General features: G+C 40.3%; 1 protein-coding gene across 6 annotated transcripts in view; it reads left to right on the top strand.

Annotated features, from left to right (window-relative positions):
• The window catches only part of ncam1b (neural cell adhesion molecule 1b), a 66,346-nt gene that overhangs the window by 23,777 nt on the left and 18,016 nt on the right, over positions 1-24,553 (top strand). For 4 of the 6 annotated variants that reach the window (XM_088426955.1, XM_088426959.1, XM_088426961.1 and 1 more), the window contains exons 2-11: positions 1,802-1,876; positions 2,366-2,575; positions 4,298-4,441; positions 5,932-6,069; positions 6,353-6,470; positions 7,881-8,041; positions 8,905-9,047; positions 10,741-10,764; positions 19,156-19,185; positions 23,801-23,951. In XM_088426955.1, coding sequence (XP_088283081.1) covers positions 1,802-1,876; positions 2,366-2,575; positions 4,298-4,441; positions 5,932-6,069; positions 6,353-6,470; positions 7,881-8,041; positions 8,905-9,047; positions 10,741-10,764; positions 19,156-19,185; positions 23,801-23,951 — 1,194 coding nt within the window. The remainder of the gene's footprint in view (positions 1-1,801; positions 1,877-2,365; positions 2,576-4,297; positions 4,442-5,931; positions 6,070-6,352; positions 6,471-7,880; positions 8,042-8,904; positions 9,048-10,740; positions 10,765-19,155; positions 19,186-23,800; positions 23,952-24,553) is intronic. The other 2 variants (XM_088426956.1, XM_088426957.1) reach the window with 2 other exon arrangements.

Below are 24,553 nucleotides of genomic sequence, written 5' to 3'. Positions count from 1 at the left end.
GTCTAACCGAGAACAGTTCAGGTGCAACAATTACAATTTTAATTAAAGGAGAGTGCCGCTGCCATCCACACTAATGGAGGCGCGTATGCACTTTTAGTATTGAAAACAAAACAAAAAGCATGTTTATCGGGGTCACGCACGCACCCCCTCGGGGGGGCGTCCAAATTATTTGAGAAGGACTGACTCATCATCATCATCACCCTTAAAACGGAAAAACTGTAGTGTACAACTGCAGTAATTTTCTAATGTATATAAATCCAATATAACCGAGGAGCTTTTTTGACAGGTTGGGATAACACTTCACCGCTCATAGTGGTGATTTATCAATGAGTTATTTAGTGCCTGCCGTGGTAAAATATGTTCAAAAGTACATTATGACATTTTAATTTACGCCGCCGCCGCCATCCTCCGGGCTCGCTCGCTAACCGTAGCTGTGAAGTCTCGGGTTTCAAATGGATTGGTCTCCTGGCGGGGTTCACGTTCGGATTCAATTTCCTTTTACTTGTGTCACTTGCCACCCTGCCCCCTCTTGCTTTGAACGAGTCTGCCCTTTAACGAGACTGACGCTCCCGCAGCTTTTTAGCCTCTTAAACGTTTGAGACGAGAGAGCAATTACTGTCTGGTTCATAACTATACAGCGGAGGAACCGTGCATCTGCTTTGGATCTAATTGAACTACTTTGCGTTAAAGCAACGGGTGAATGGAATTCACAGAGCTGCCAAATTGGGGAAGTGTGGCGTTCTATGTCAACAGTAGAACAATATTGATTGTGGGATTAACGGGGATGGGCGGATTCGTGTGAGATGCCATTTACCTATCAAGAGCGTGATCGATGATCCAAAGAAAACAGTCAGATTTAAAAATAGACTCGAAACTCTAAAGGGCTGTTTGCACATGGGATGTGATTGGAAGTGTTTGCAGACTAACCCTAAGCGTGCCATGCGGCGGTCCCTGGTTTAATCGCCTTGACTTCGGTGCTACTATATGCAGTGCGACACCCACTCATGTTTTTGATCAACAGCGGTGAAGTGTATTCATCTACATTTGCCAGTTTTGGCAGTTAACTGTTGTCTGCACAATGTTTTGCTTTCGTTTTAATGGGCTTGCTAAACAAGACCAAAATGACCAAATTAGCTTGATTTTAAGCATCCATCCACATTACTGGCTGAGACAGTTTGCCTTTTCTCTACAACTTCCTGCCCTTTGTAACTCGGCTCCCTTTCGCCCTGACACCCCGGCGATATAGAGCCGGATTTTCGGCCCATTTAGTTACATTTCTCAACCGCGGGAAACCCTAACTGCTCCCCTTGGGAAACAAGTGAAGCTTTGTTCTAATTAGGAAGCAAAAGGCTTCAATCCAGACCTCACCCTGTGACCAAAAAATAAATAAAAAAATGTCTTTTTCCATTCAGACAGTGATAAAGTGTAGACATTTACCAATATACACATTGCATCTCTGCTTCCAAGCCTTAATTGGATATTATTTCTTTTGAAAGGGCAAAAACGGCTTTAAGACATTTAAATGTGTCACTTTTTAAATTCATATAGAGGAATTGGCAAACATCGGAGAACAGCTTTTCTCCAAAAAGGAGACTTTTCTTAAACACGGAAGCATGAAACTGCCAATGTGGAGTAAAAAAAGAAGACCTTAGCGGCATATTTTTTTTCAGAAAAAATATGAAAAAATCAGGGGTTTTCGATTTTGATTGTTCGGTGTCTGGCTATTGTTTGTAGGCTCCTGTCCAGCATATTCCTTTCATTATTCTTTTCATCGTAAATGTTGTTGTGTCTCCTTATCTAGTGTCACTGGACGTGCAGATCACACCCAGTCATGGTGAAATCAGTCTCGGAGAGTCCAAATTCTTCATGTGCGAAGGTAAGCTGGACAAGTTGTCCTGAAACTGTAATTCACACTTTTCATTTTTTTTTTGGACAATACACTTGAAACATTAACCAAAGGATAAAATGTCTGTTATTGTTCTCCTCACTCTATTGTCATCCGCACCGGGGGGGGGGAACGGATCATCCGAGATAATCGCTATATTTAGTTTTGTTTGCTCTTGGCGGAAACGAGGTACAATCCTGTGCAACGTACTGTAGTGAGTTTAATTACCACCGACATATGTAATTCCTATTGTAGTCTGTAAGATTGTGTAATTATCATTCGGCTTGTGTTGCTGAGTCACTCGGCCGGCGCTTTTGGAGCGTGAGTTGCGAGGCCCATAAAGCAAAAAGGCTTCTGTGCATAAAAGAGACTGTATCGTCAGCACTATTCGGTCCAGGGGAACTGATTGACTTTGCTTTACTACTTTGTACATACATACATTATAGATGGACTCATTTTATTTTGGCTGCTGCTCCGCAGTTAGCGGCGGGGCAAAGCACATCGACTGGTTTGGTCCCGGCGGCGAAAGGATAGATCCCAACAGACCCGACATAACAGTGAACCAAAACGACGAGACGTCATCCGTCCTCACGCTGTACCGAGCTGTGACGGAGAGTGCCGGCACGTACAAGTGCGTGGCCACCAATGGAGATCAGCAGGGAGAGTCAACGGTTAACATCAAAATATTCCGTGAGTATTTTTTTTTGCCCACACAAAGCAGAAGAAACCCCTACACTGTTTATTAAACGTGTATTATTTTATTGACTGCTCTAGGGCAACACATTACTCTTTTGCTTTATTTTTTTTTTTTTTTTGCCAGACGATAGATTTTTCATCAGTTCGATAAATGGTCGGAAGACCATTAGAAGGCTGCTTAATGATGCTGTCTGTTTTGCAGCTTCTGTGATGAATGTCTTTTATTTTCCATGAATGCCGTGCATCAGCACATGTCCATCAGACCGGAGTTTCCACGCTTTTCAACACTTACACTGTTTGTTTTAGATTACATAGAAAGCGACCAGCCATGCGTATAATAAAATAGGAGAACCTATTTACATAGTTTGATGCTTAGATTTGAAATATTTATGTCCCTTTTTTGAAACTGAAACCTCTCAGCCTTGTACAAGGAAACAAACGTCATAGCTCGACTGCCCCCTACCACAATGTCACCCCCCCACCCCCCCCTTCTCCTCCAATTATTGCTTCCACCTGTAGGCACAGACTGTTACAAAGCACACTTTTATCTTTTTAATCTACGGAATGTCACCCGATAAGATTACGGCTCAATGCGAGTCTGCAACATTTGACCCGGGTCAAGTGTTTTCGGTGGCCGTAGCGCTTCGGTGCCACCGGCAAACTCCATCAATCAGTTGGTTGGTTTAGAATGAGGGTCCACTGCGGTGAAGATTGTCAGCCAGAAAAAAACTTGATTAAATTACACGGGAGAGGAAAGCTGAGCAAACTGATTGCAAGTGGAGAAAATCCTCCTCAAAGAAGCTGGTAGTTTTAAAATGAGGATACCATTGGCTTGTTTAAACATGGGGGAATTTTCGAGTCGTAAAATGATTAGTACAACAGATAAACACTGGGCTATTATGCTCTCCAAATCGCCGTATCATTGTCTACTTCAAAATTAACACCTGCCTGAAATAGATGCCACATTTCCCCTCCCATCAAAAAAAAACAAAACATTACTTCTCAGTTCATAGCCCCCAATAAAAACACATTTTTCATTTGCTTTCGACTGACGACGTCAGCAACAAAGTTCAAATGAGCCCAGTAGTTAACTACTAAAGGAATATTCATTTAGCATTTTACCCTGAGTATTTGTGATGTCATTTCTGTCGATGGAAAGGGTCAAAGTGTGTATTTAAAGACATGAATTGTACATGAAAAAAAAGGTCCAATTACAGATGAAATATTAACTTTACACTGATGAAAATGGCTAAACTTTTTTGTCACCCAAAACAGCAGCACTTATATATGCACGTATGCAGTCTCTGTTTAATTTAAGTGTGGTCGAATCTAAGTTCGCTGTGAAGTATTGAAGATAATTCTATTTACATCTGTAATGACGATTAGTGACAACTAATCAAAACAGCAGCACAATATTGTACAACTATGAGTTCCAATTGACAGTATTTAAAAATGTGGCAACAGCAATTGTTCTAGTCTTGTATGCATCTATCTTATGCAATGTGTTTCTGCTTTTCATCTATTTCAGCCTATTTTTTTTTATTTTAAAATACAAACTCAGTCCAAAAATCCCTCTCTCCATCTGCATATTATTTTGCATAAAACCTCTATACAGTACATTAAAGTAGTGAATAAAAAAAGAAAAAAACCCTCAACAATCCTCAATCCTCAACAATGATACTTGATGAGTATAATTACACAGCTACTTGTTTTCAGAGAAAATCACCTTCACAAACGCGCCGTCGCCGCAAGAGTTCACGGAAGGAGACACCGCCATCATCGTGTGTGATGTCATCAGTTCCCCTCCGCCCACCATCCTTTGGAAGTACAAAGGAGCTAGAATACAGATGGAAAAAGATGGTAAGATGGCAATCGAGCAATCGCAAGAATGAAATTGAAATTCAATGTCAAGCTGTGGGAATTATTACACATTAGGACCAAAAGTTCAACAATTGAAGTGGCGCGTGGATGGAAGCACCTCTCCATTATGAAAATGAGGATTTGGTCAAATTTGCTTTTAGCTCGACTGGGGGAGAGATGTTATGTCTGAAATGAAATACAAATGACATCAAATGGTACAGCGTGACTGCAAAACAGAGGTATTATTATGACAGGGGAGCAAATGGCCAAATTCAAAGACAATTTTCTTTAATTGTTCTGGTTCGCACTTTGTTGTGTATATATGAATGCACAGGAAGCTAAACGCCATTTAATCAGGCCCCCTAAGCAGTTCTAAAAGCAAACTCTCCATATAGTAAAACACCAAATAATATGAAACCTAAAATGGAATTAGGAAATGTGTTCGACAAGTAGTCAAAATACTTATGACATCATTCTAATGCAAATGTTCTGGCAATGGGTCCCTGACTGCTCCCGTTTGACTCTCACTTGTATTTACGAGGAAAGAAAGGAAAAAAATTAATTTGCTTTTGAATGTGAAAATACAATCGACTGTGTTATTCACCCAAGACCCTGAGCAATATCACAAAATGTGCCAGGCTGCAAGGACATCATAACGCCGGCTCACGCGGGGGTTGTAACTGTGTTTTGAATTAACACACGATTGAATTTATTAGTCCCACATTTCATTTCAAAGTCTGGTTTTATTTTCAAGGATGTTTTCCTGGTATGTACAGTATGTGGTGTATTAATCATGAATAAGCTCCTACAGTGATGGCTCTGAGGATAGACAAAAGCAGTTTGCCTAATGTCTGTGTTTTCATTTGAATATGATTTTCATTTATAATATAATAAGGAAGATGTATTCGCTTCAGGCAGAAACAGGACACTGACAATACAATTTTTCGGAAAAGCATTTTAACGTAAAGTTAAATAATCTATGAAGCCAGTACATTCAACTAAAATGAAGTAAAACTACCCATCTTTTGATATCCTGGTGAGACCCAGTGTCCATTACCATGGACACAAACGAATAGGCTGGCTAGTCGAACTGTTTAGTTGAAAACAAAGCTATTCTTCTGTTGTATGAATCCAAACAGGTTAATTCTACCTTCTAGTGGAAGAACATTTAATTGTACTGCCGTGCAACTGTATCTCACTGGAATTAGCTGCTTATTATAACCAAAAATAATATCCATCAAATGATATCGGATCATTCCGATTTACACATCAGATAATCCTTCGAGGCACACTAATGTGTTTAAGAACCACTGCGCTGAGATTCCAGACGGATATATATGATTGATGACTCATCAAACACGTCAAACATCACTTCAGCGACTCCGTCTCGTTGGCTCCATCGAGCCACCTCGCACGTTTTGTACCAGTTCATCATAGTTGTTTTGCATGACTTGACAATCCCTCACCATGCTTTTATCTTCCCTATCAAGTTCGCTTTAAGGTCCTGAGCAACAACCACCTTCAAATCCGCGGCATAAAGAAGACCGACGAGGGCGCGTACACCTGCGAGGGACGCCTGATGGCCCGCGGCGAGATTGATTTACGGGTTATCAAGGTCGTCGTAAACGGTTAGCAAAGCTTTCGCTGTTATTGCCCTCTTCCTGTTTGTGTGTGTGATTGTTTGTGAGTGTGCTAAGTATCCTGAGAGGCTCAAGGCACGGATGTGGAAACAGTTGCCCACAGCAACTGGATAGCACGAAGCACTCATGCCAATGACGTGCGTCTGCTCCTGAGTTCTGAGCCATGGGGACGACGTGTGCCTAAAATAAGTGTTCTGTGAGATTCGGGTTGTGTTTTACATCCTTGGTTCTGTGAATGGGGCTGCAACATGTATTTGTATGTGTCTCTCAGTGCTCCCAACCATCAGGATATGGCAGTCAGAGGTCAACGCCACAGCAGATGTGGGCCAATCTGCCATGTTGACTTGTGCAGTTGATGGTTATCCTGAACCCATGGTGACTTGGACAAGGTAAGGTTTTCATCCACAGGGAGAGGCAACGAACTAGCATTCATTAGGCCTATCAGTGCATCAATTATAACATTTTGATTAAGATATCGTTGCTTTTGATGCTGTGCTTTAGTTTCCGAATGCACCTAAAATAAACGTCTCCTTTTCCTATCACGAAAATAAAAACAAACTAAAACGACCTCACTTCCAACCATTTTCTAAAGTGCATCCTTATAATTTTCCTGGTTGAGCTAGAGCTTGTCGCCTGACAACGTTCAAGAAGCAAAATCGATACACTCAAACTCAACTTTATTTACAGAACACTTTAAAACAACCGTTGGCGAATACAAAGTGTTGTATGCGAATCCAAATCAGTCACGAACCCAAGGGCAGGGGCAATAATGAAACCAGCAACGGCTCCAGGATTGAACCTTGTGGAACACCATAGAACAGTGCTGGACTCGGAGCAACCAAGATGTTTTAAAACAATCATATCTAAACCACTCAGAGCGCTAACATCAATATCCACACTGTGTGGCAAACAAGCCTAGAAAAAACTCAAAATCTGCAGTTCATTAGAGCCAACAAAACAAAGACACAATATGATAGGTTCCTTTTGCAGTCACTCTGCAATCCTGTCCATTTTTTTCTTGACATAAATTGTAATATTTTGCAATATTCCCCCCAAATTGAAGCTTCTCCCCAAGCAAAAGCCTCACACTGTTCACTCAAGAACAATTCCTGCGATAATCTACCAGTCACAAAAAACTATTACTATTGTAAAAAATGACATCTGTGACATTACATCTTATCTGCCGTGCAAACAGTAAAAATGCTTGTGTCATCAAGTGATTCTAAGCAAATCTAATTTAATCCCTGCTGTTTTGCCACCTAATGTCATTTGTTACTCAAATACATTTGTGAGGCTAACTAGTTAATTCATTGCAATGGGATACTGATTGACATTATATCAAATGGTGAATTAAGGCCGCGAAACCTGAAGACCGACATCCTCAATAGCCACATTGTTCTGCGCGACACTGATAGGCCTCTGCTTTGTTCAACAGGTTGTGTTTATCCCGTTGCCATGGCAACGGTTTCCTTCTGCTGTGTGAATTTTAGTACAATGAAAGTGAAATGTGCTTGAGTTTAAATAATATAACAGTTGATGCAGAAAATGCACCTCTATGTTCATGGCCATTTTAGCATCTAAGATTTGTGTTACACACAATTTCTGAAAAAAATCCATGACACCAGAAAAAAAAATGTCTGGAACTGTATTTGCAATAAAAAAATAGTATCCATAAGATTAGGACAGAATGAATAATGATGAAGTGACAACCATTTATTGTCTCTTGTTTGTGATACATTTGGTTCTTCGGATTTAAGAAACATATTATCGGAGCTTGTTTTTTTATTTTTGTCCGACAGGAACCAAATACCTCTGGAGGCGGGAGACAAGTACAGCTTCAACGAGGACGGCTCTGAGATGTCCATCATGGACGTCAGCAAGCTTGATGAGGGCGAGTACACCTGCATCGCCAAAAACAAAGCTGGGGAAGCAGAGCAAGAGCTCAGTCTGAGAGTATTTGGTGAGCTGGGAGTTTTTATTTACTATATGTGCATATGATATAGTGAGGGTGTGAGGCAATAGCACACAACGTTTTTTGTTGTTGTTTTTTTTCTGACAAGGTGTTGTTTTTATTTCACCCTTGTCCACTAAGAAACGATAGCTAATCATGTAAAGATGACGTGTTTGGCCATTTTATTTAGCCTGTTCTCCTCTGCAGCCTATAAATATCTTCAAATTCAAACACAGTTGTCATCTTCAAAGCGTGGCTGTACCAGAGCCAGTTCTCTTTGAGCAATTATTTTTTTTCTTTTCTCCCACACGAGCACCAGTGCTCGTGATGGCCTCTCTTACTCAAGATACTGTACTAGTTTTCTAGTCCTTAAAAAAATGAAAAAAAAATCAATGTTTTATATAATGAAATCAGAAACAAGGCAGAGTCTCCTTTGTTCACCAAATTACCAGTGGCTACTCATGCATTTTAAATACATGACTGCAAATGTATCCCTCGGTTTAGTATTTTACAATCCTAGGATGCTACAATGTAGTCGTTCTCCACAGAGTTAAAAAAAAATAAATAAATATACCTTCACGCTTCACAAGCAGCACTTTAATTCGTTTTGGCTCTCCCGCAAAACTCCTCACCACCAGTTAGGTGAAATGTAAACATAAATAGAGCTCAAGCCTTCTTACACAGGCGTAATAGTCACATGAATTAAAATATGGATCCTCATATGCTTATCATGTTTTCACTACTGCTGGGAGTAGACGGCTTATTACGGTTTAGCCTCATCACCTCCCCCTCACACGTCAAGCTTCTCATCCTCCCTTTGAACTCATCCCAAATCCAGCGCTCACTCTTTGCGTCTACTTTGTGTTTTACAGTCAAACCAAAAATTACCTACATTGTAAACCAAAGCACCTCCGAGATGGAGGAGCAGGTTATGCTAACATGTGAGGCCTCGGGGGATCCCACGCCAACCATCAGCTGGAGCTACGGCAACCGCATCTTCACTGACGGCGAGCAGGTAAAAGGCAAACGTGACTATTGACTTCATCGTGACCTCAGTGGTTGGGTTGGCATTCTTTTTAAGGAACGGCAACAAAAGCCAACGTAAACTGCAAATGCAAGGTTATAGGTCGGCGTTGCTCCTACCGGGCCTGTAAAAAGATGTCTGATGTTTTATGTTCATAAATTAGGAACATGAGATTTTTGAAGCAGATCATTTCTCTCTCTACGTCATGTGTGTTATGGCAACACATGATACTTTTCAGGAAGTCGAGGAAAGGAGCCCGAAAAAGGACTAGAGCTGAAGAAGCTCGAGAAAGCCTGTTTTCAATAACAAAATGATTCGTCCAAATATATTCCTTTTTTTTTTTTTGATTCTCCTACTTGTGATTTTTGATTTCGTGTATCATTAAAAAAAAAATACACACATTAAAATGACCCACATAATACACTCCAAATTATTTGTAGAGAAACTTATCAAAAGTGTCCCAACTCAACTGCGATTTAAACTAAACCGATAAGACAACAAGACAAGAGATGAGCATAATAATGTCTGACTTGAACTGCTTATTGAACACTCCTGACCATTAAGCAGTTGAGGCAAAATTGAATGTGCTAATTAGCTACAAATAGCAGAAGCTTTGTGTCACTTTCACATAATGATGTCTACTAAAGAAAGTTATAGCCGCATCCACATTCACTCGGATTCTAATTGCGCAACACCTCAAAGTAGCTAATCAATACACAGCAATAATAATATGAATATATAACAATACTGGTGTGATGCAATGAATAATTTGCATCAAATCCGCATCTTTAACCTGAGTTCATAATCATTTGTCATCTAGCTTGAATAGTCAGCAACAAAACAAAGGAACAAGCGGCAAAAAGATCACAGGGTGATCAGCCATCCGGGACCGTCATGAATCTGCGACCTTCGTGTCAGACTGCGAGAAGCTCGTGCCCTAAGAAAAGACACGAAGCACTGCCGCTTTAACATGTTTATCAAGAGGGGAAGTTCTGGTAATCAAACGTAGGTATGTGCAGGCAAAGCACAATGTGAAGTTTGTGGATCGCCCATTAATTCCTCCAAATTAGTCGGCTCTGAGATGGCCCGCTGGATCTCACGCAATTAGCTTGACAATACCGCATTCAACTGCCGACACGGAGATTAGATTCTACTTAAACGCTCCCAAATGTCAAGAAAGTCAACTCGAATTCCTCTCTTTCCCGATCCAATTTAATCCAGAGGCCTGTGATTAAACACCACGTCTGCTTGGTACCGTGTTTGCTAGAATGAGCGCTTGAATGAGTAAGTGTTCATTTAGCGTTTTCAATCACATTTTGCTGTGCTCATGGAAGTGATTGAAAGGTTTCAACATTTTACGCTCAACCGTATCCTCTCGATTGTTTCACTTTTAGGTTATACCGCGCATATCTTTTCAATTTGTTTTTTGAGCCACTCTCATGAAGCGCCGCAGTAAGCCTCCATTACGATCTTGACCAATATTCTCCCATCACAGTCAATGGTCAAATCATCAGAAACGATGACCACCTGCCTGTTATTGTCCTCACCAAGCTCATGCGGCCTGCTTCCTCAAGGGTCTCGCTATGCTGCGAAGTAATGAGGGGGAAAATGTTGAGAGAATGGTGGACTTGGTGGCAGGATTGTGGAGCTGCTCCATTACATGCGCTACATTTTCTCCCTACAGGCACACCTAAACAGGATCTATCAGGTATGAAATCGGCTTGGCACACAACTCTACTGTGGCAAATGTGCGCCTCCAGATTTCAGCTGAAATCCAATTATTCTATTCCGCTAGAAGTTTTTAGAAAAGCACCGCTGCATGCCATCCGAGTGTAGTTGGTCAAATAGTCGATCTTGCCGTAGAAGCATGAAATCGCGTGGTTTCTTGTCACGTAACCCCAAAAAAGTGAAACGCCATTTTTTTTTTCTGTCTTCTGATCACTTAGTCTTTGTATCATACCATGAGGATGCTTCATTCATGTCCATTTCCATACTGTAGTTGTCTAGACCAGTGTTTCCAAAACTTGAAGTCACTCGCTACTCCCCTATCCGCCACGCCCCCGGAAATGAAATAAGGCATCGTGTTTAATCACATGAAATTTTAAAACAGAGACAACACAAAAGCTTCCTCAAATTAGATATGCAACACTGGCGTTTCTTATTAAATGTTTGCTAATGTTTACCTGTTTTGTGAAGAAAACAATAGAATTGAGTAATGTTGTCAGACCACCTTAATGAGTTTGAGCAACTGTGTTTGAAGACATCTTTCCAGATTTAAGTTACGTGCCTCCTTCAAAATCTGGAAAAAGACACTCCCTCACTCCTGCTCAAACCTTAAAAACTCGGAATGAAGTTGTACACCCCCTTACCAGTGTAAAACACTTATGGATAGAAAAACAAACAAAACTTAAATCTAAGTGCTTTTTCTTCTGCATCTCATTAAATCTGCAGGAGTAACAAAGCGCATATAATTTAGCAACTTCACAGAAGAAACGGTGTCACATCAGCTGTTTTATTTCTGACTCATCTGGCGGGGAATTGTGTCACTCATAACAAAGTGAATCCTTTTCAAACTTAGACATGCAGTGATTTGCACTATGATGCAATTTAGCAATAGGCTGTTTCATGAGCCAGTACGCTTATTTAAAAATAAAATAAAAAAAATACAATAAAGCTTAAAAAAAAAAACTGCTCCTGTCACAGCATTAAAAAGCATGAATTTATATATTCTGATACCTACATAAATTCATTTGATATCTCACATTTGAGACCGCTGGCCTAAAATACAGTTTTTATTGAATGTTTAGATTTGATGGGAAATTCATCAATTTTTACCTCTTGCGCCACATTTTGAGAATCTCTGGTCTAGACAGCCTAATGTTTTTGCCAGTCAACACAAATGGACCATATCTAAGTGTTGCTCTTTCCTATTTGTCTTTTGAGAGTCAAACGCTCCCCTTCTCAAAGTGGAACATCAATGGTGGGCTATAAAGCGGATGTTTTTTTGATGGTTGCAATGTGCGGACACCAGAAGTACAGTGTTTTTCCCAGCCACCTGTCAGGCTCACAGGGGCGAGCGTTTGATCATCAAAAATAGATTGCGAGCGGCGCGCTTCACTCCAAACGCAAAAAGAAACACTGCCGCCATATGACGCACGTCACGATATGCCTGTTTTCTCTCTGCCCACGGTGCAGAGGCGCGCTGTCACACTTTAACGCTTCACACCTCCCATTTTATCGAGTTAAAGTGACCAGTGTTTAATACCGAACGCGCTGCCAAGATTTCCATTTTATGGCTTTAAAAATGTTTACTGCCCCTGCAAAGATTAAATCTGCAAGTGGCCACCGAGGGAATGAATTTCACAAAACAGAAGAACAGGCCGCGACCAGTGTAGTCGCATGCGACAGTGTGTTTTGCGCCTTTCGAGTAGGGCCACAAAGAAACGATTAGCAGCCTCATGAATGACCCGATTGTTTAGTCGAGTAGCGGGATTTAAAAAAAAAAAAAAAATGCTTTTCCTTGTTGGAAATCTGCAACAAGGGAGCAAAAAGCGGGGTGAAAAAGTGAGGCGCGGTGAAATGGCTGCTAATTGTTCGGTTGTCTTGTTCTGTTCATCTGATGTCCGTCTGTCACGCCATCTGTATTCATCGCAACAGCTGTATTTCATCCAGAATGGCTGCATCCAATGAAAGCGCATCCAATTTGGCTGATTTGAGAGAGTGTGGGTTGATTGTACCGCATTGAAAAGCCAGCGCATCTGTGCATCGCATCCAACACTGAAGCTAATTAGACGCTCGTTTGAGGGAGTTTTCAGACCCTTTCAAATGATTCACATGGGGAGGACAATGTGGTAAACCTCAGACGACTCCAAGGTCCAGTCACTTTGGTTATAATTACACTTAAAATACATAACCTTAGCTTCTTTTCTTCTGCACGGTATCAATATCAACTCAGCATTTTATTTATAAACCAAAGCGGCACCTTTAATACTTCAACAGCTAACACGAAACTCGCCCCCTGACTCTCCATCCTTTACCCAATGTGTAAATCGCTTTTAAAGTTGATCAACTGGTTAAAAGTGAATTTAACTATTTTGCTTTCACGTATGCAGCATACTAGAACTACTTCCTACTTCCGAGAAAATGTGGTCGCACTGCAGTGAGCTGAAAGTTTCTGGTGGCGCAGTTCCAACGTTGGACTACAAAGTGTATTGTGCCAATTGATTTTTAGTTTACAAAGCAAGGTTTTGTTAGTTCATTGGAAGTGCATTGAAGGACCGCTCACGCAGTAGCACAACTCAGTCGTGTCGAAATTTTCATTCAATGCACCAGCAGCAATGAATAAGCTATGAGCACATTGCAGGGGGTACGTGGAAACATTTTGTAATTTATTTGGGGAACCTAAATCAAAGCAGCAGCAACTCAAATTGCACTTGGAAGCAATACAAGCTTCACTACTTTAACACAACCCTGAGATTTTTTTCTGCTGCACATTATTGCAGTTTTCATTTTAGGTGAAAACGTAGTGTTTTCGTTTTTTAATTCTGAAAGTCTGGTCACCCTTCCAATAATATTTAACCACTTATTTTGTTTCCCTACAAGGGAAATTATGTAATACTACATAACTACATCCTAATTAAAACAATTTGTACTCTTCCCGACTGTCTCAAAGCAGGTTAGTTAACGAAGCAAAAAAAAACAATAATAAGCAAGTTCTAATGTTAGCTATACTTTAGCTCTGGATGCTGCGGCAATGTAGTCAAGTCGCCACTCTGCTGCAGTGCCGCCTTCAAATAAAAAAATCAAGATGCTGTTTCTCCCCCATTGTTATTTGTTCAAAGCGTGTTCGGTGATTTTCGCAGTCTCCTGCGACTTGGTACTGAGCAGTGGAAAAGCATCATTACTATTTAGAAGACATGGTTCTCGTTTTACTATTTTGATGTGGAAAACCAAACCCCCAGGCAAATGAAGCCATATCACTACCGTACAAGTGAAATGGCGCAAGACATTTCCTGTCTACGAGCTTTTAATGCAAGACAACCGTCGTTCAGTCTGCCCCTTTAGCAGTCAGGTCCTGAGGATGTTCTTCTTGCAAGCATAATCGATTCTCATATGATATTTCTCAGACGGACAAATCACCGCAAGACGGACGTTGAACATTTGTCTTGTCAGCAAGAAGGTTCCCAGGGCGTGGCGTCTCACACAGACCCATCAGACTGGTTATATTCTACAAGGCTCCAGAGGTCATTTTGCTTCTCGGTTAACCCAAGTGACATAAAACATGCCTTTATTCATTCATATTTTCCTAACTCATCTGAATGCGTTGAGTTAGAGCATTCCCAGTTAACAGACGGGAAGTCTTCCCCCCTATAGTGGCTCTGCTTGTAATGAAGCTTTTGTTACAGGACAAAAACTAAAGCAACTCGAGTTACAGCTGCTACGCTCTGACAGATTCATTGTTTGCCTCGCTTAAAGACGTCTTTGTCCGGCTTGCTCGGCTTCTCACGGCAGACGTCCACTGGAAAAGTTAGAGCCCAGAAATGCATTTTCGCTAGACTCGTAGTACACCGCGGGATTCGGCGCGGGGATTGTCTGATAAACAGATGTGAGAAGCTCACCCCCTTCTAGGATTAGGAGGGAGATTACGAGATCGCGCAATATAAAAGCAGTGATTCCGTAAATTAAAAACGTGGAGTAAAACCACAATGTCCAGACAATCTCAACAGGAGTCTTATCTGTTATTGCGTTGTTTATTCGTACGCCTTCTCTCACTTTGTTTTGATTATTTAACAACTTAATCAGGCGCAGTTGGATAACATTCAGGCAAATTAATTTGTCATCAATCATTGATGGCTTTTCAAAGCACTAAATTCACATTCTAGCAGAAAGTGTAGAACATATAAGTGTTAGTAAACAGCTTCTGTCTGATTCACAATTACACATAGATACAGTATTCTTATATGGTCTCATCCAGATAGCTAATTAAATAGTACCTACTCGGGAAGAAAAGCGGTTGTTTGATTGCTAATGAAAGGCTAAAGCCCATTAACGTGGCAGCAGTTTCAGAAAGACTTCAGAGACGGGCTATAATTGTGCAATTGTTGTCTCCTCTGGAAACAAAAGGCTCCTGCGGGCCCAAACGCTCGGTAATGCGGTGATGCAAGGTTGTGGCTCCTTAACGACAACACTCATGATAGTCTCTGTTAGTCAGGGGCCTTGAAACACTAATGCGGGGGTGTGGCAGCGAAGCCGTCTTTAAGACATAATGCAGAGACATCGTTGTCAATGGGGGATGAATTCCAATGGAGAATCTGTGGATTTGTTTGGAGATCTTAATTATTGCATGGTTCTGTTGTTGGTTTTCGTGCTGCCGTTCATTTTGGTTTAAACAAACGCAAGTCCTAAACAAATACATTACACACGCGGCAGTGATGCACGGCTTCTGCAGTATAGAGCCGGCGCCTCGTGCGCGACAATGTGCTGATGTTCCACGCTATTAGGCCGCCAGCTAGATTAGGCCCATAGCTCTTCTGCAGCGCGGCGGTGACAACGTGGCTAACTGCTGTTGGCGCTAATGTGCAAGGTTTCACTACCATGTTACAGGACAGACTGCGCCTGCTGCCAACAACATTTTCATAGCTCAACATCCTACAACGACCTGCTATATGAGGTCACAATGTGATATTGTATCATTTCGAGGGCTGCACGATTATGGCCAAAATAATAATCAATCAAGCCAAGCCAATCAATAATAATCATATTATTCAATATTGAAATCATGGCTATTCATCATGTTTGGTCAAACATGTCTATTTATTGCCATCTTTTTAAACAAGCAGTATATAAACAAGGCTTTAAGTCTTGACAAATAATAATAATAAACTAAAATAACTAAAGTAAATATTTAACTTACCGTATTTTCTGCACTATAAGGCGCACCTAAAGCCTTAATTTTTTTTTAAAAAGCTGATGGTGCGCCTTATAATCAGGTGTGCCTTATATATGGATCAATATTGAGATTGGGATTCTTAGATGGGGAATGACTTGATTAAGTAAGCTTTACCTGTTTATTTTGTGTGTTTACAGTTGAACAAGGTTGTTCATATTGACATTGAGTTATTACGCTATTGAGAGGTTAGAGTTATTATTTGAGTTACTATTGTTATTACTTTGAGTATTACTAAATTGTGATTGAAAAAGTTTTAAAATATGTCATTAAATGAGGACGCGCCTTACAATGCGGTGCGCCTTATATATGGAAAAAGTTTGAAAATACGTCATTAATTGAGGGTGCGCCTTATAATCCGGTGCACCTTATAGTGCGGAAAATACGTTACTTGCTGAGTGCAAACCAATGAAAATAAATTAAGCCTAAGCCTACTTAGAGCCAAGCACATTACTTTCAAGCTTTTAAGCTTTCAAGTTTTAATCAATTAGCAGTCATAATGTCATTTTTGATCATTTCAAACCGAACTTATTCAATTTTTTTGCCAATTTTTCAAAATGGGTCTCAATCGACAGCAAGCACGGTATATATTAGGAATCAGGTGAGAAACAACGCCATTTCACACTGGTAAATAACATATTAGGGTAAGAAAAATCTAAGCGTTTGTCATGCAAACATGTGGGAAACATTGCCTCTTGGTGGCAGGATGACAAAGTGCTTGATTTGACATAAGGTTTTTAAATGTTAATATCTCCGAGGAGCAGCTTAATTATTCGTGGCAGCCAATATCGATCGCGATTAAAACTCAATTAATGGTGCAGCCCTAATCATTTCTGACACAATGAACAGTTCCATGCGTCTTCTATATGATGTTTAAGAAGAAAAAAACTACGGACCTAGTGAATAAATGAATTAGTTCTTTTTTTTTTTAATTGCTTGACCATTCATTTAAACGCATTCAAACATAATTGCAAATATGTTTGCAAATACTGTTTTTAGGTATTTGCCAGCCAAAAACGTTTACTCCACAGTGGCAGCTTCACACTATCGTTATAGTGATGCTAAACGATTCTGGTTTCGTCTCTATATTAGATAACAAACTCTGTTTACAAGACTAAAGTGGCAGGTATTTACTACAACCTTCCCTTCTACTGGAGAACTAGCAGGGACCTGCCTCTCTTAAAGCTAAATGGAATGGAACCCTAATTAATGTCATTGTAAACGCCTCTATCTGTCCTCCTATTTACTAATTTAATACGTCAGAATAATGGTGGTGAAAAAAGTGGTTAAAACCCGAAAGCTAGCAGTATTCCAAGACTTTTGCAGTGCCGGCTATCGATTATTCATTGCCGTTTATTTACGCATAGGATGAGAAGTCCCGCTGACCCACAACATTTAGCACTTCATTAGACATACACATATATTTGTGTGGCAGCCCAGATATATTAGTTTTGGGTTAAAGGACTTAATTAAAGAGTCCACTTACCCTCCATCAGTGGACTGCATTTATAAAGCACCGCTAATGAAGGCTGGACTCGAGCTGCGAGTTCATTGATGCTGTTTTTTTTTTTTTTGTTTTTTTTCCCTGACAATTATTTCAGCAGATTGCGTTGACTAATTTCCAAAGTTTCACCTGATGAAAGAGCTGTTTGCCATTCTACTTGTTACGCGAGCCATCGCACCTCATCTTCATGCTCTAACACGTTCTCCTCCGAGCATGCCTTCTGTAAAGCTTCTTGGCTTGCTGAGCTGTGTCTTTGTTGTTTCAAATGGACATAGCATGTTGTCCTGGGTAGCACAAAAGCATTTCGTCCGAGGGTGTTGCAAAATATGGGTTCACACGTGTTGAATTTTGTCACACTTGTCAATTCATAATTTCAGCACTGTATTTCTGCAAATAGTGGCCATGACTGTAGTAGATGTGACCAGCTTTGTTTGGACAAAGATACCTTAAATTTTTCCTCGTGGGGACTACAAAGACCTCATTTGGTGAACGTAATTGTTCACACAAGAGTTAGGCTGAGCCAATTTGATCCATGTTGCAAACCAAAACACTTTGCTCTGATGAAATCAAGTGTGGAATTTTAACAAGCTCTTTTGACGGCATTGATAATTAGCGATCCAGGTGGTTGCACTATGCTTTTGTTTTCTAAGTCATTTATTTTGAATTTCCAACTCCTGGCCGTGTGCTGTATGTCCTCATAAATGATGCAATTGTTTACTATTCTTAAAGCCTGTTTCTATAATTAAATACAGTACTTCCCCTTGGCGCTCTTTGCAGAAATATTGGTACTTTATTGCCAAAATAATAAACACTTGCAAATTCATAAGGAAATCATGAAGGTTTCAGTATAATGCAGCTAAATCTGAAATGTTTACAGAATACATGACTGAATGGCAGGCAAATGAACGCCAACATAACAGTCTTGTTGGCATAATGTAGCGTTAATGTGTAGTGTAAACATTGTTTCAATCCTCTTAAGATTCCCCGATGTATACAGCAGCATTCGGATGTTGAACACAATCCATAGCTGCCAGGATTAACTCAAGTAATGGTTGTAGAAAAACACAAAACGGCTCCCAAGGGCTAGTTTAAGAGACCGGAAATGATCCATTCAATTAAACGGAGCCTTTTGAATGAAAATATTGGGCTGTGAATAGTCTAAAAAGCGAATGTAGCATGTCTTACTTCATCTTAGTACTATCATTGGGTCTGATGAAGAAAGAAAGAAGAAAATAGATGGCAAATCGATCATTTCAAGCCCACTTTTTAAAGGCTGCATGATGATAAACTTTGAAAGCGTTCCGGCTATCGTGACACCAGTAGACGTGCTTCTTAATAGAGCTTAGACGCAGTGTCGCTCCAAAGAGGACACACTAAGGGATTACGGAAAATTTTGAAAACGCCAGCCTTTGCTGTCACACAATAGTCGACATCAAGCATATAACTGCAATGTTGACTGTTTTAACTGAATCCAACTTTCAAACTCAGGCATTAAAGATGGAAAGGAAAAACAAACAAACGCACACAGCTGTTAATACTTACATGCGGCACCAAAGCGCTTTTTTTTTTTTTAACCTGCATGAGGATTGCCCTCTAAGAATTACTCTGCTTCTTTTTTTGTTGTTTGTTATTCTTTCTGTTCTCTACAGGCATCATGGACTCGTCCTGAGCAGCACAAGGTATTCTAAATGCATGATTTTTTTTTTTTTCTTTCCCTACACTCATCCATCTCCCATGTCAGGGGAGTCCAATGCGATTATGGATGGATGCAGATGAAAATCCTTCAAATAAAAGTGGAGAAGAAGAGCAGGAGCACAATGGGGGCGGTGTATTTTTTTGCTGTGTATGAGGCCATTTCAGTTTATTATGTGTACAGTGGACCCTCATTTTTCATTATTAATTCTGTGCTGAAAGTCTGACTGAAACTGAATTATTATTTCCCATGTTAATGTAAATCCAGTTAATATTTTTCATACCCCCCAAAATAACTTATGTAAGAACTATACATAACTATACTTTCATTATATATATATATATATATATATATATATATATATATATATATATATATATATATATATATATATAGAGAGAGAGAGCGAGAGAGAGAGAGAGAGAGAAATGACTAATGATGTGGATAAATGATTGACGTATTTAGCTTTATTTTATATATATATATATATATATATATATATATATATATATATATATATATATATATATATATATATATATATATATATATATATGCACTCAAACCGTGTGTTTTTATTGAAAGTGACTGCTAGGTAGGGTAAATTGTGGCTAGCAAAAGTGAAGTGAAATATTTTACTTTCCTGCATGCTTTTATTTTGAAGCCTTGACCATTTCCAGGGGACCAACATAAATCTGAGACTCCCAGTATAATTTTACTGTGTATATTAAATAAAAAAAAAAAAATACAACAAATTAGAGTACATGTTATAACTACACACCGTTTTTAGTTACCGTACACAAGAGAGCCATTAAAAAGACTCAATTCATGTGCTGTTTTTCTCATTTTTATTCCTGATAAGGACCCTACTTTATCTCTTACATTATCCTTTTTTTCATCTTTAAAACATGAAGACATCTCATTTCTCCTATCAGTGGCGCTGCGCCACCTTTTGCAACGTCTGTGAAATGGGCAGTGAGTTTAGTTTACGAAGAAAAATCGAACTGGCACATGGTCATATCTCCCCCGGTGCTGTGCCAATATCTTCGCCATCGCGTTCTGTCTGCCTCGATGCATCACAGCCAGCGACTGTTTGTGAAAGAAATGAAAATGCCAAAAGAGAAATCTGCCAGCAACTTGCTCGGCTTAATGTCTTCTGCCTGTGATAAATAGAAGTACAGGACATATTTATTTATGTGGTAAACACAGAATCAAGCTCCAATTTATTACTACTTTGGTTGAATATTAGAACTGAATTTTCTCATTCTGCTTTAATCACCAACCTAATTCCGTTTGAATATCATGACAAAATTCTCTCATTGCTTTTTAATATTCAACCAAAGTAGTGGTTATGAACTCACTTCTGTGCTCGCATCAACATCAAATATTTATATTTTTACTCAGAGCCAGGATAAGCAAAAGGCTGTTTGGGCACTGTCGATTTTTGTGTTTTTTATTCGTTAAAAAACGTGGTCGGGGAGGGCAAATCAAATTATGCTCAGAGGCCTGTAACGGCTTTGTCTTAGTCTTGTTTTCTGCGGAATGACATTCATTCAGTAATGATCATTAAACGCCCAAAGAATACTTGAATGAAAAGAGGGAACGTTTGTCGTCTGCCGCGGCAATAATTACAAGGTTTGTGCAAACACCCGGCCCGTGTGCCTGTTGAATTTGCGAACCTATGGAGGTTTCCTATCTTCCTACCAAGGAGCGCTTGAAAGATGCGAATTTAACCATGTTATATCCACAAGGCTGTGACTGGTTTACATTAAGGGGTGGGGAAAATGAAAGGCATCAGCCACAGAACCGTATGGTGGTCTACTGCACTTACACTGAGTGTGTGTGTGTGTGTGTGTTTGTAGATATCCCATAATAGAAGGCAGGCAGTGGGGAGAAGAGTTATGGGCACGCAACAGTGCCGTGCGTGCCGAGCATGTTAGCGCCGAATGCGTCGGGCTCGGCGGACAAGCTGCAAAAGGAAGCGTGTTTCCTTCTTCCATACGCTGGGCCAGTTAAGGTTTGGTGACACGTGAAGTTAACGTGTCCCGTAGCGCTCTCCCGATTTCACGCTCCGACGTTTCCGGAGTGTCTCGGCCTGCTACGCTGTTAAAAGCAAAGAAAACTTGCTGTAGCATTTCCTTGTGAATTGGAGGTGTTCATAGTCTCGGGGTTGTTTTGGAATCTGAGTAGTTACATCACACTGATTGCTCCAGTAAATGAGCAAAACGCCTCAGATAAAGATCCCCATTATTTTCTAAAAGGGACGCCACTAGTTAGATATGTTTGCCTAATATTGCAGTTTCCGTCAAGTGTCATTGCTTCCATGTTCAGCCCAACAAATGTGGCACTTGTTTCATTTTTTTATTCAGAGATCGTTTACTTATTAAGCAAATTTCAGCTGTAAACAAAATACATGTATCGAGTCTACAATTAACGTGATCACTAAATAATTTTTCATGTGCAAGTAAGAACTTTTAAAACACACTAGAAAAAACCTAAAAGACAGCCGTGATTGATTGATTCATAGGGCGAATATGTGACATGGCCTTGTTGACAGCGTGGTCTGCCTGCCATGTATCTCCTATTCAATGTGTAATTTTCTTGGTCAGAGGAAGTCTGACGAATCTGAGTCGATCTGGCAAATTTCAGTTAATACTGATGAATAGTCGGAGATTTCACCAGTATTGCCTCTGGAAAAATGAGAGACAGACTCTGATTCATCAGATTATGTCCAAGAAAATGCTGCACATTCAATGGGAGACAATGCAAGGCTGTCAGTGAGGCTGTGTCAAGTCTCCGCCCCCTGCTGGCAAGTGGCACGCATGTTGTCTCGACAAATAGTTTCTTCGAGCCCTTACAAGCTTGCTTTAATACAGCCAGCAAAACTAAAAACATGTTTTGAGACATTTTTTGTTGATAAATCAAGTACTTAAAATGAAATGTTGTCTATCTAGTCTTTTTAACCCTAACATTACTCCCTGAATTTCCTAAACTCCTGTTTGGACACGTATTGATAAGAATAATGCAGATCATTGTACTGTAGCTATGAGATCAATCATGAGATTTCTTATCGATAAATATTGATGACAGTAGTTTCTTTAGGTAGCGTTACTTGCGAAAGTATACTATAAAAAAGCATTTGTTATAAAAGCTGCCCAGTGATTGGCTGAAAAAGAGTCCAAACATTCAGATAAACGTCAGCCAAGCGTGGGGTAACAAGCGTTACCCCAAACAGAAGACTGGGCCTCTGGGTAGTTGAGTAGAACCGCCCCCTTTCACTATATCAGGAGATACATTGCTGATTTGTCTTCTTATTGTATGGAGCGCTTGAACAGACATGTCAAATTAAGACATTGAAAAAACATTCTCCCTCAAAACAAAGAATCAATATTTACTAAATGACTGCCAAATTTAGTCTCGTGCGTTGCCAAGCTGCAGAGTCGGACCGAGAATGTTTTCTGCACCGGGTCAGAATAAAAGGCCGTTGTGTTATATAAGTGTTGCTCCAGTCCCTCAACCCGCCATGCATAATGAATGCTGCAGACATGCGTAGCCTATTCAATCCGAATACAAACTAGCCGGCTCTCTCTTTACATGGCCGCCCAGGCTGCCTCCTCAATCAGCATGTGTAAAAGCATCCGTGGCATTGGTTAGCCTGCAGCTTGGACCTGAGCCATTCCAAAAAAACTCAAATGGAAACGAACCGCTGAAGGCATTTTGCACCTCTTAAAACAAACAATCCCGCAAAAAAGAATAAAAACAGAAACTCCGCGTCAAAATTCTATTAATTTAATCCCAACAAAAGGGATTGACGGCTTGAAATGCGCCAACCGCGGCGATTAGACAGAAAGTATCGCCTCAAAGACAATTCATATCATCTGTCATTTGCAGCTTGATAAAACGAAAGCGTGCAGGCAAAGTTGTAAAAGACAATCATCAGGACCGGCGGGAGGTAATTATTTGCTATCTTAACTGCAGAGAAACAGTTGTCACAAGCATTTGTGTTATAATTGGGATTGCTAGTTATCAATGCCACAAAACGGTGGTAATCCTATCTTGTGAGGGTGGCTTTTGGCAGTTGTTGACCCTGAAGGTTGGTACGTGCTACAAGTCAGTCGTCCATGAAAGCAGGTAGCATTTCTGGAGTGTGGGACTCATTTCCATAACTCATTAGCCAGCTGCCTTTAGTCGTTTCCCTGGCTCGGGATGCAACATTCGCTCTCCTGTGCTGGATTCGACAATCATTTTTGGAAAGCTTTGGCGGCAAAATCAATGCCGTGGTGATCATGACCAGCAAAAAAAAAAAGGAAAAATGAATAAAATGACCCTGATTGAAAGCCACAGAAGAATCTGGTTTAAGGTGAAATGAAGCTGCCACAAGTTGCTAAGCACTCTGAGTGGAGAGCTCGTCACGGTTCCTCCTGACATGAATTATTGATCAGCTCCCTGCTACTATCAACGGTGCTCCTGTGTTTTCACATCTGTTGCCTTTTCTCTGTAATCAAATGTCTCGGGCTCCTCGGCGTATTTCTCCTCCACGTTATGGGCCGTATAAATAACACGTGACTTTCCCAACCGGGCTTTTGTTTGCTTCTGTTCAGAGCGAGGATGGCAACGTGGTGGTGCGGAGTGACGCTCGCGTCTCCTCCCTAACTCTAAAGTACGTTAAGTACACAGACGCCGGGCAGTACCTGTGTTCTGCACGCAGCGCCATCGGAGAAGATGACCAAGCTGCATATCTGGAGGTCCGATGTAAGTATTTGTTGTCGAGCAAGCCCCTGATTTCAGGAAAATATATTCATCTGAAAAGAATTGCCGATATATGATAAGAAACCTGCAAAATGCATCTTTGACCAAAAATTGTCGGAAAACTCATTTTAACGCAGTTCATTGGCGATATAATGGTGGCAAAGCAACAATTTCTTTGCATTGGCCTGAGCCCAAAACAAGAATTTTAGTATATAATTGAAGAAATGTATAAAAGAATAGAAATAATAATAATAAGAAGAAGAAATAATGACCCCCCCCCCCCCCCCCATATACTTGATGGTTCAACACAATTAACGTCAGCGTCTTTCTCTTTTCTTTACTTTATTTACCAAACAATTAATACCTTTAAAGGCACATTTTGCTACTTGGCGCCAAATGAAAATGACATCACATTCTTAGGGCTCAGGAAGCAACCAATCACCACTCTGCTCGCGTATCTCAAAAATCCATACATATCCAGACAGAACACAGAAGACCCGTGATTGGTCGTTACCCGAGCACATATTGTCATTTTGGGTCAATAGTGATTGGAAACATGAGTTGGTATTAAAGGTATTAATAGTTCATGAAAATAATGGTTATCA

This window comes from Hippichthys cyanospilos, chromosome 11, assembly GCF_059441005.1.
Source record: "Hippichthys cyanospilos isolate Australia breed blue-spotted pipefish chromosome 11, RoL_Hcya_1.0, whole genome shotgun sequence".
Lineage (NCBI taxonomy): Eukaryota > Metazoa > Chordata > Actinopteri > Syngnathiformes > Syngnathidae > Hippichthys > Hippichthys cyanospilos.
Note: the sequence above shows the minus strand (reverse complement) of the source record. Positions and strands in the feature narration are given on the sequence as shown.